Consider the following 12,402-nt stretch of genomic DNA (forward strand, 5'->3'; position numbering starts at 1 on the left):
GTGCTAGTTCGGGTCCAGAGCCAAAGAGATTGAAGATCTGTGAAGTGAATGTTCTAGCAGTACCGGATATAGGAGCGGTTGCACAAGGTTTATTAAAAATAGAAATAAGCTGCACAGATGAACTGAAAACCAAAGTGTTGAGTGATGATTTATTTGTGCCCGGACAAACTTTCGTGTATCCAGTTCGTGTCATTCACGGGATGAAAAGAACTTTTCAAGTTAATTGGTTGAGGAGGTGGAACTGGCTTGCATATTCAAGAGTCGATGATGGAGCTTACTGTAAGTTTTGTGTTGTGTTTGCTGCTGAACTAACCGGCAAGGGCAATCACCAGAAACTGGGACAGTTGGTAACCTTTCCTTTTATTAAATGGAAAGATGCCGTGGAGAAATTCGACACACACTCAAAGACTAACTACCACAAAGAGGCAGCCATTAAGGCCGAAAATTTTATGAATATCGAGAAGAAACGGCAAGAAGATATTGCTGGTTTAATCGACAAGCAGAGAATAAAGGAGAAAGAAGAAAATCGAGCGGCACTCCGACCGGTTGTCGAGACAATCATCTTCTGTGGTCAACACGAGCTGCCGCTTCGAGGTAACAATGACAGTGGTCCATTAAGTCTGGAAGATCCGAATAACAAGGATGGAAAATTTAGGGTCTTGTTAAGGTTTCGTGCGAAGGCAGGGGATAACGTTCTAAAGAATCACATCCGAACTTGCAGGAAGAACGCATCTTACTTCAGTCCACTGATCCAAAACGAAGTGTTAAAAACTTGTGGTGAGCTGATTCAAAGAAAAATGGTGTCCGAGATAAATCAGTCTCAGTATTTTACCATATTGGGGGACGAAACTTTAGATGTATCGGGAACGGAACAGTTTTCGCTGTGCATTAGATTTGTTTCACCATCTAACTGCGTTCGAGAAGACTTCCTTTGTTTCGTGCCAATATATGATATGACTGGTGAAGCCGTGACAGAGACAATTTTGAACACTTGTGAGTGCTTGGGACTTAATATGAACAATTTGGTGGGTCTTGGCTTTGATGGAGCTGCAAATATGGGAGGACACATCAGTGGTGTTCAGGCTAGAATCCGAATCCGAATCCGAGAGCTGTCTACGTCCACTGTGCCTCTCACCGTTTGAATCTTGCGTTATCGAGTGGATTGTCCATTCCGTGCGTGCGTAACAGCTTCGGAGTAATGAGAGACACTTGTTCATTGTTTCAAAATAATTCCCTAGCTGTAAAAATGCTCAGGGACACCATAGATGCTTTGATGCCTGAAGAGAAGAAACGGCGCCTAGTGAGTTTGTGCGATACGAGATTTATCGAGAGACACGACGCAGTCATTGTGTTCCTTCAGCTCCTGGAACCTATTGTAGCCTGTTTGCGTGATCTTTCTCATAGAAACAGGGCTGTGTCTTCAACAGCGGCGCAATTATTGTCTGCAATTGAAAAAAGCCAATTCATCGTGTCCCTGCTAGTGTGCGAAGAGATTTTCAGTCACACGCTGCCTTTGTCAATGTACTTGCAGAACCCATCCCATGACTTTGCAGCAGCAGTAGAATATGCAGAAAATGTGATCCAAGTCCTGAAAGAGCTGAGAGAAAAGTCCGACCGAAAATTCGGAGAATTGTTCACCGCTGCTAAGAACTTCATGAAAAACTTGTTTGGCACTTCGGTCGAAGTGCCTCGGATTTGCAGCAAACAGACCAAAAGGAGTAATTATCCCCACGAGTCGGCCGAGGTATATTTTAGGCGCTCTGTCTGGATCCCCTGTTTGGATGGTGTGATATCAGCTTTGGATGAAAAGTTTTCCAACAACAAGGAATTTCTGTCTAACATTTCTGTCATCCTTCCCAAGAATGCAAGTCTGCAGAAGATGGACCAGTTAAAGAACATAGTACAGTACGTGGGCGAAGGAACGACTTTTTTCTGAACTGAAAGGGGAATATGCTTTGTGGTGTCAGAAGTGGTCTGGAAAGGAGCAGCCATCGGACTTAATAAGCGTACTTGACGCCTGTGATCCCGCTTTCTTCCGAGGTATTCATGCTCTTCTCCGAGTGCTGGCGACAATCCCTATCTCGACAGCTTCTGTGGAGAGATCATTTTCCACAATGAAAAGAATAAAAACATTCTTGAGAAACCGGATGGGAAGTAACAGACTGACAGGTCTGACACTGCTGTCAGTCCATTGGAGGTCAGTTCCTACTCCTGACGAAGTGCTCGACGCTATGGCTAGGCAAGGACCTAGAAAGATGTTACTTTAAGTGAATCTGACAGGTCCAATTGTTTGCGTTTGTTTATAGGAATTGTATGTCCAGATATTTTATGTGTAAGTGAATGTTGCATAGGATGGTGCATAAATTTAATATTCATTGATTTATTCTTTTTATTTATTCCTTGTCAAAAATGATTGTATCCAGAGGTCGGTACTTCAAGAGTAACTACACTTTTCTCTCATCCAACAAACCTAAGGCCACCCTTAGCAGCACAGTGGACAGCCGTTTCTTTCTTTCTTTCTTTTTTTTTTTTCAATTCATGTACCGAACAACTTATTTCTGACTGCAGTGTGAACGTGAAATGTTGATTTTTTGTTTAAGGCTATATCTTTTTCGTTCTCGTGTATATGCATAACACATATATTATTTTCTAAATATTATTTATTGTGCTCCAACTTTTACTCTATGCTGCTGCCTTTGTTGGTGATCAACTGTGACGTTAATTGTTGTCAGCTTGAAAAAAATAAGACTCAATGGTCTGTAAACAATTACCAACACTAACATATTCAACCATCTTGTGTTGGGTATATCGTAGTTTCTATTGTTTCAATCATGTGAGTGATATTTTGCATGTAATCAGATAATAATAACAGTAATAACTTTAGTTTATTTTGGATACAGGAGGCTGAAGCCGATCTCGTTCTTTCTTATCTTTCTGTTTTTGATTTGCATGGCATGTATGTGTGTGTGTAGTGTGTACACACACACACAAATACACACACACACACACACACACACACACATATATATATATATATATATATATATATATGTGTGTGTGTGTGTGTGTATATATATATATATATATGGTATAATCATATACAATAGTGAAGTACTATCTTTACACCTATAAAGATATTCTTTAGCCCCCCCCCCCAAAGAGAATTTCTGGATACGTGCCTGCCTGTAAACTATTCTTTCCTCTGCCATTCACGTCACATGGCCTGCCCATCTAAGTCTTCTTGATTAAATTATTCTAATAATAATTAAAAAGTCGAAATAATGTATTGTGTTGCCGGAGGAAGTAACGCTAAGATGATGTTTTTATTTGAATAATTTGGAGATTATTTTAACCATACCCAGGCAGGGATTTATATACGTATGTGGAGGCCCGGAGCTGCAGTCCTCCAAGTTCAACCTAAATTCTGATCTAATCTTTATCATACCCCCCATAATTTTGAGCCTCCTAAGCCTACTAACTGCTTTTAATCACAGTTTTTGTTTCAATAGCTCTAGTAATTACTTTCACTTTCTAATGACAAAATTGGCTTTTTATGGAATGATAATATGTGAACATTTCATACATGTTATGAACACCAGAATAAATTTATTTATCAAATCATTCATATAGCCAGGTGCGGAGCGTCCATGTAAGCCGTGTAAGCCGGGCTTACACTTCATTAGTTCTAGTAAAATGTATGTAATCATCTGGCAAAAATTCGCAAACAACTTCCAAGTTCAAATCGGGTCGACACCAGTGTTCGAGATCATGTTTGTTAGATTACAACACTTCAGCGCCAGGCGGCACATGGGATCTCCCGCCTTCTGCTTGTGGAAAGCTGTAAGCCTTCTGAATTTTGCCTTACAAATTTCTGACCGCGAACGAGCAGTGCCTACCCTATCTGGGTGCAAGGCCCGTTCTCTGGGTGGAGAAGAACGGGCCAAAACCCACGTGTGTAAACCTTCCGGCCAGAGGCTTACAACAGCGTTGCAAACCTTATGTTTACAAAAAGTGTTGTTCATGGATGTCCGCAGTATTTCTTTCCACCAGGGAGGATTAAGCATAGTAATTTTTTCAGGGGTGGGGGTAAATTAGGTATATTTCCCCCATAATAAAGTTGCTTCCTCAAAAGATACAAATTCAATTTGAAGTTAACATTTTTCTGCAACGCCCTTACAATAATTAACATAATTTGATGTGACTGAAATGAAATGATATGTGTGAAATATATTATTTTATGGTTGACATTCATTTTCCAGGAAGAGCTTCCTCCACTTGCCCCTTCTGGACATCCATGGTCTCGTTTAAACTCCATAATTATGCTACATACTACTAAATTGTTCTGCGATCTACATATTATTAATATTTATTTGTAACAAGAAATAAATATAAATTCGAATGGTTCAACCAACGGGATGAGTTCGACGTCATACGTGAAAAGTTTGAGAAAATTCAACCTCCACGAACAGCGGCCCTCTTGTTTAATTTATATACCCAACTTCCAAACGACTTTTGAAACTTGTGCGAGATTTAGCACCATTATGCTTGGGTTGGCTTCACTGGCTAACCGTGAACACGCGCGAGCGAGACGCAGGTCCTGCAAGAGGAGGGTTCTCCAGCGTTGTCGGATATGAATGAATGGTTGGCTGCAAAGGAAATTTGAGCCAGTGGTGTTTCAAGGAGGTTTTTTCCAGGAACAGGGAATTCTGAAGCAAAAAACTAACAGGAAGGGGAAAAAGGAGAAACATCTAAAAATGAGCGAGAAACGGGAAAATTAGATATACAAACGCTTGTTTCTGTTTTTCGCTTGTAGGAGAGCACAAACATTGGAAATATTAAGATTTCTGTTTTTCGTTTATATTTGAACTCAGCTGGTAGTAATTGAGCTAACAAGTGCAATAACTTTCAAAAATTAAAATGTTTAATTAAAACTGAATATTGAACCAGTTTTACAAATCTCATGTCAAATGTGAACAAAATATTATTAATTACATAGTCCGTGGTTGGTGCAGGATTTTCTTTTACACTACCCTTAGATAGCACTTACATCTCCTTTCACAGAAATTTCTGGATAAATCCTCAGAATTAGCGAGCATTTCTTTCATATTTTATTTTGTCTTCCTTTTTTTTACGAAATATAAGGGAATTTTAAGTCAAGATAGGGCATTTATTTATGTCCGAAAGGGATATTCCCCTCTTGAGTCCGAAACATCAGTGCATTGAGCAGTGACCGCTTTTGGATGTGATTTGTTTTTGTTTCCCCTTTCATGTGTTGTGTGCATGGTTAAAGTCTCGCGGTATTTCTTTGCGACTTCCATCCATTGAAAAGGGGGCTGTCATTCCTCTGCTGTAGTGTTATAGTGAACAACAACAACTGCATTATGAAAGAAAACGAGTATGATTGTGCGGTGGGGTGGAGAACTTGTTGAAGACGCCGTTGTCCAGCAAGGATTTTGCTGCCAAGAAGAAACTTATGGATGTAGGTAGGCCTACCCACCACTTCTCTAGCAGGCACGGTAACAGAAACGAAAAATAAAGTGCCCCGATTTTGTGATTCATGGTACGAGCTGATACTTGGTTATGCAGCGGTTGTAAAAAGTAATCAGCACTTTTCTGTTTCTTTCTGTTTTCGTTTCTTTATTATCATTATTCTTCATTTTATCTAACATTGCATTTTTTTATGGTTACGTTACTCATTGTGATAGGAATAAAACTGACGTAATTACCAGTTGAAATGTAGGAGATATACAGCCTAGCAAAGAAAACACCAGGCTCAGGGATTTATCCAGAATATTTAATCTGATTTAGTGTAACTTCGTTTTTAAAGGGTGTAAGGTTAAATTTAGTGCCAAAATTAGGGTTTTGTGAAAAATTTCAGGGAAGTGTTGTGAAAAAATGGGGGAGGGATTGATGATTGTGGATAAATCACTGACCCAGCCCAAAAATAAACACAAGCCTTCATCATGCTAGGCTTACACTGTTGGAAAGGTCACGCTCCGCCACTGCATATAGCTATCTCCAAGAATATGTACTTATTGAATTTGATTGGGTGGGCACTTGTCCACCCCTGTTGCCGTCCCTGTCCCATACAGCACACAAATATCCAGTGGATATCTAATGGATGTCTTCTGGATATTCGTGCCAAAATTCTGGATATCCATAGGATGTCCCAGAATGTCCAGTAGACATCCATGGATATCCATATGTCCATCCAGGGGTCATCCAGGAAGGATGTGTTTTGGGCATTCTGTGGATCATTTGGACGTGTTTTGGATATGGGTTCATATGATAGCGACATTATCTGGATGTTTTTATTTCATTGTAGATAAGGATACATTCTGGACTAAAATTGTACCCAATCTTTGGATACGAAAAGAACATTCCTGGACTAGATTTACACAAATCGAACACCTCTGGTACATATATGCTTATAACAAGTACTCCACTCTCTCTCTCCCACACACACACACTCATGCACACAAATTCACACACGCACCAATCTACACATTCGAAAATTTCTTTGTCTTCACACACGTATCAATGATAATCAGAGTATACAGAGCGTATTCTTCACTACCATGGCTAATCAAGTTAACGTCCTCAATGGAAACTGGCATCTGGCGTGTGCAAAGAAAGCCTCGTGGCAAAGGAAATTTTGCCTGCTATGGCTTGTATACATGACTCACTGAAAAAATAATGGGCCTACGGATGACAAATTCCTTTCGAGAGAGAATTGTAAGTTACATTTTAGTATTGCATCACAGCATTTGAGTCCTAACATAATTAACTTGAGACTAGATACTATGAATGAATATCACGAATATCGAAACATTTATGTCAAATTTTTATTAACATGTGAACGTAATACCACATATTCCATAAATATCCAGGACAGGAGATCCCCTGGATGTCCAAAATGGGAGATTCTATGGATATCTAGGACAGGATATCCCAAGGACGTCCCATGAATATCCTGGACTGGATGTCCATGTATCTGATCTAGAAATTGTGGATATCCTATGGACGTCCCTTGGAGATTTGTGATGTATAGGTTGAGCAATAAGGTTTAATATTGGATGGGATGGGGGCAATTTTACATAAAAAAAATATCCAATGCGTTTTTTTAATGCACTGAATGCTCGAAAGACACAGGCATGCTGGACACTACAAGACTCAGCTTGGTGATAAGACTCCACATTGTTGATATGCCCATTTCAGAAGAGAATCCTCCGTAATTTACCGCTTGTTTGTGTGCAAAGTTCCTGCATGTAAAAGTTTTATAATCGTAAATGGAAGAAATTATTCAAATTTCAAATGAGGAAATAAGGACCTAAAATGTTCTCACACAGAATCCTCAATTAATTTATGAAATTTTCATTACACAAAAATTATGTTTTTCCAAAACGTTGAAACTTCTACATTGGCCCTTTTGTAATGGAAAACCCAAGTGAAATTTGGGGGGTAGGGCGCCCCAGGCCACCCTCGTTTCGGCGCCCCTGCTCATTGGTAATCGAAAATGCTAGGGGTGTGCGGGATCCCGCCTTCGGGAAATGATGCCGAATGGCCATTAAAAAAAAAAAAAATCGTTAATTTTCGACGTTTTCTGCATTCTAAGTTTCTGGAACTTATCGGAAATTGTTACTTTTTATTCCAGAAATGTAAAAACAATCACTTAAAGTGAAAGTGACGTGTAGAATTCGAGATTTTCAGAGCTTCGGGGAAATTTCGAACAATTCCCGTCCCGAAAATTTCTTGACTTTGTCGGGAAATGGTGAATATTTCCCGTCCCGACCAAAAAAGATTTGTTAGAAAATGCCAAAAGCTTGGCCCGGAATACTGTATGCTAGGGGTGTGCGGGACAGAAATATTTCGCCACTTCCCGATCAAGACGGGAAATCTTCTGGACGGGAGATGCCAACAACCCCACGTTGTTGTGCGATACGAGAAAGGGAGACCCACACGCACGGGTCTTATTTATCGCACAACGCGAGACCAAATCGTGTTCTGACGTCAGATGAAGAAAAACTACGTTGTTAGGTTATGTCGCTGAGTTTGGTTCCCTTAGTACAAATACACTGAAAATGTATTATTTATGCTGAGAGAACTAAACCTAACAACTTACATTTCGCCTAACAATGAAAGCATTATAATAGGGAAAAGGGCAGTGTCTGCTGCCACGTTTTTTTTCTGCTGGGACCTCATAAAAGATGCGCGTGGCAGTAGACTCATGCCCGGCTCGCTCAACCATCTTTAAAACGTTCTTAACGAGTTGATAGTTAACGCATCACTAAAATCTTAGCAGCCTGTTAAACTTTTAATGTTCGCTCAAGCGATTTTATAGGCCCGTTAACTAACGACATGTTAGAGACGTTTTGCTTTGATGCCTTACTATTCTCATACTTTGATACGAGAAATGCAACGTTTTCATTGGCTGCACCGTGGACAGTAGACTGTGCGTAAGCGGATTTGGGCTTTTTGTATGAAATCCCAGGAACAAAAATAAATAAAGTAATGTGTAACACAAATATATGTTTAAGAAATGAATGTTAGTTAGGTATTTACGTCCGCACACCGAAAATATTATGTATTAGGATTAACAGTTACATTGTAACTTCGTAAGTTAGATTTAAATGCCTACCGACTGCCAATACAAGATCATAAATATATAAATAAAAATTACTGTTATAGGTTAGGGTAATCTGTTTGAAGTTTTATAAATTTAATTATATTAAAATGGCATTGCAAAAGAGGCCTAAAGGTGGAAATGAACGTGTGTTTGCTATAATAATTTTCCTCAACAAAAGACAACATTTCACGAAATGTACACCATGCATAACTTAACTTACTATGCCATGGCAATTAAATAATATGTAAATATTGCAAGTCACTTCTATTGGCATTGCAAACAAGAAATCTACTGTTTCCAAATAATCACTGACAAAAAATGAAGGCACGTAAAATGTTTAACCAGTATGATTACCGTTCATGCATATGTACAAGGGAGGTTTCTGAATCGTTGTGTTTTTGTCTCGTACAAATATTTTTCAAAGAAAAAATATATATAATACAATACGATATTTAATATTTGATTTATCATAAATGGTAAAAAGGACAAGTACACTGTTAGACAGTATCCTCACCACTTGTACGAACGTACCGTGCAAAGAATAATTTCCGAATGCGTGGTAGTGTGTTTTACAAATATGCATACTTTTACAATGTCCATGCACGAAACTACATTACCAGAAACAGCTTAGGATTAAGCTTTTTTCTTAATGAAACATACATGTGTACTACGGTATTTTACATTATGTTTGGTTATTCATTATGTGATGAAATTGTAGTCATTCAGAAAATGTACCTTGTACATGGAAAGGTTGATTAATATGATATTTTATTTGACATTTGATTTATCGTAACTGGTAAAAAAAAAAACAAGTGCACTGTTAGACAGTACCATTACCACTTGTATTGTACGTATGTACAAGGAAAAATTTCCGAATGGATGGTAGTGTGTTTTTCAAACAAATATGGATACTCTTACAATTTCCATGCACGAAACGACAACACCTTTGACCAGCTTAGGACCTGAAGCTTTTTTCCTTAATGAAACATATATGTGTAGTACGGTTCTTTACAATATGTTTGGTTATTCATTATGTGATGAAATTGTAGTCATTCAGAAAATGTACCTTGTACATGGAACGGTTGATTAATATGATATTTTACATTTAATTTATCATAACTGGTAAAAAATATAACGAGTGCACTCAGACAATATCATTACCACTCGTACGTATGTACAAGGAATAATTTCCGAATGGATGGTAGTGTGTTTTATGTCAAAATGTCACAATGTCCATGCACGAAACTATATACCTGAAACTGCTTAGGATCTCAAGCTTTTTTTCTTAATGAAACAACATATGTAAGCTATATTACGCGATGAGATGGTAGTCGTTCGTAAATGTACCTTGTACATGTAACGGTTGATTTTTTTCTATTTTTAAGTGCTCTTTCAGTTTGTTATGAATACGATTTAATTTCCATTTGCACCGTTATATGTCAGCCCATTTTCAATATACTGCATAATAATTGTTTTGATTATGTGATTATATTAAGACTCACGTTATATTAAACAACATGTTTTATTATACAGTACTTACGTACAGCTACGAGCTAAATAAATAAATAGGTTAGGCAGGGTTTCTTTATTTCTGTACTTGGTTAGGTTAGGCAGGTCAGGTTTGGTGCTTTTAGCATCTCCAGTTTGCTACAGCTGTCCCTAGCCGCTTGTGATTCAGAATATAGAATGATGAACATTTGTGTCAAGCATTCTCGTCACTGCAAAATCATTTTTTTCCATTATGTTAATTGGAGTAGGTGGATAATAATTTGAAAAGTTCGAAAGAACAATTCCCTACTACTTTGAAAGATTGCAAGTTACGTTGTGTAATGTCACAAATTTATTTTGCACTAAAGGAGAGTACAGGACGTGTATTATCTATTTCTAGGACAGTTGCTTCATTTTAATTTTATCTCTTACGTTTTCTGACATTTTTCAGTTTAAAAAACAACATAAAATTTGAATGGTAGTTATAAGCAGACATAAGCATAAACACAATAAACCACGACTTTCTCCAGTTTCTATGTGATCCACTGGAAAACGGCGTGGACGACGACACCGAATATTTTGGTGAATAACTTCACCTTATACAAATTGAAATATGCAAAAGGAGGTTACATTATTTTAAAAAGTCATGCGATATTTTGTGTTTATGGTTACAGTGCATTAAAGGTGGAAGCCACGTTCGTATAATTAACTATAAGCATATATTTTTGGCTCGACAGGCAAAATTAATAAAATTTGAATAATGTGTGATGATCACGATGCCATTATTGACAAAACTTTAAAAAGTATATTGATACAATATTTCTCATTTAACTTACATGTGATTTCTGATTTGCAGTACGAATTTATAATATGAAATACGAAATGGGAAAATTATTTTTGCTGTAGAAAGACATGGTATGGAAATAATGTGTTCAAATCGGTTTGGGATAACATTTCAACACAACAGCTGGCATACGCAATTTCTCCATCTTATTTCCGACACAACACAACGCGCTGTTAAGCACTTTAATGAAGCAAAAGAGTGCCTTTAGATTTAACGACGACATTAGAGGTCTGTTAGCCTTAACGAAGGTTGGAGAAATGCCTCAATGTGCTAATGTAGCGTTAACTTGATTTAACGCTTCTTTAAAATTTAACGCGCGTTGAGCGAACCGGGCATCGGTCTTTGTTTTATCGTGATTTCATCATGCATGTATGCAATTACGTCTGCAACACATGCTGTGAAGTTGTAGCGATTACTTTCACAAAAATGTTTTAAGATTAGGTCCCTCAGCATTCTTCTAATAAACCTAAATGCTCTCGTAGTTAGGTTAAGTTCTGCTCGCATTAAAATAATATCGCTAAATGCTCTCTAAAGAAAAAGGTTCTAAATTACCTGTACAGTCATTCCCACTAATCATAAACTTGCATTTCTCTCGTCTTAATCTGTTCTTAAGATTTGTAACATCCTGTTAGCAGACGAATTACGTGGCAGCAGCAAATTTGACGCTTATTCTTACTGCTGACACGTGCGTAGCAGCAGACTCGGCCTAGGAAAAGCTAGACTACAACGTTGCTCTCGCGTTGTGCAATAAATAAACACGCACCGCTATACTCACAGGCTATACTCGTTTCATTTTCCAAATTATCATGCTCAGTGATAAAAACTAAAATAATAGAATGGATAAATCTGTTTTGAATGAAAAGGAAAAGTAACCTACATAATTAATTCCATTAGAATTTGCATAACCATATATAAATAATATAACTACCACATTATTTATGTGCATTATTATTTTTGTGTTGGGGTCTATGCAGTGTGGGACAAATTGGATAAACATTTTGCACAATTACCTTGTTTGTTGTCTTTCACCATCAGTGCAAGGAAGAATTTTTTAAATTTTGGAATAGGTATATTCAGAGAGGTCTTCCCGTCCTCCCCCTCCTACAAGAAAAAATCGGAAGGATTTCCAGAGGGACTGCAGGAAATACCTAACACCTGACTGCGATTTTTATATTGTGTGGCTGATTCATCCCGTTTCAAGTTTGGTCTCGTTTCTGCTCTAACAATGATAATACCAGTCCGTTGCTTTACTTGCGGTAAGGTGATCGGAAATAAGTGGGAATCTTATCTAGGATTGTTGCAGGCAGAATACACAGAAGGTGATGCATTGGATGCACTTGGTCTGAAGAGATATTGCTGTAGAAGAATGCTTCTGGGACATGTGGATCTTATTGAAAAATTGCTTAATTACGCTCCTCTGGAGAAGTAAAAGAGTGTACAGTTA

General features: G+C 37.9%; 2 protein-coding genes across 2 annotated transcripts; both read left to right on the forward strand.

The window, feature by feature from the left end:
* Nucleotides 1–200: 200 nt before the first annotated feature.
* On the forward strand, nt 201–1,142 carry LOC145988031 (zinc finger MYM-type protein 1-like). Its single transcript, XM_083122869.1, has one exon. It carries the CDS (start codon nt 201–203, stop codon nt 1,140–1,142), a length of 942 nt encoding a protein of 313 aa, XP_082978995.1.
* Nucleotides 1,143–11,967: 10,825 nt separating this feature from the next.
* On the forward strand, nt 11,968–12,387 carry LOC145988370 (DNA-directed RNA polymerases I, II, and III subunit RPABC5). The gene has a single exon (XM_083123251.1). It carries the CDS (start codon nt 12,184–12,186, stop codon nt 12,385–12,387), a length of 204 nt encoding a protein of 67 aa, XP_082979377.1. The 5' UTR covers nt 11,968–12,183.
* The last annotated feature ends 15 nt before the right edge of the window (nt 12,388–12,402 follow it).

Source organism: Lepisma saccharinum, chromosome 5 (genome assembly GCF_977018435.1).
Source record: "Lepisma saccharinum chromosome 5, izLepSacc3.1, whole genome shotgun sequence".
Lineage (NCBI taxonomy): Eukaryota > Metazoa > Arthropoda > Insecta > Zygentoma > Lepismatidae > Lepisma > Lepisma saccharinum.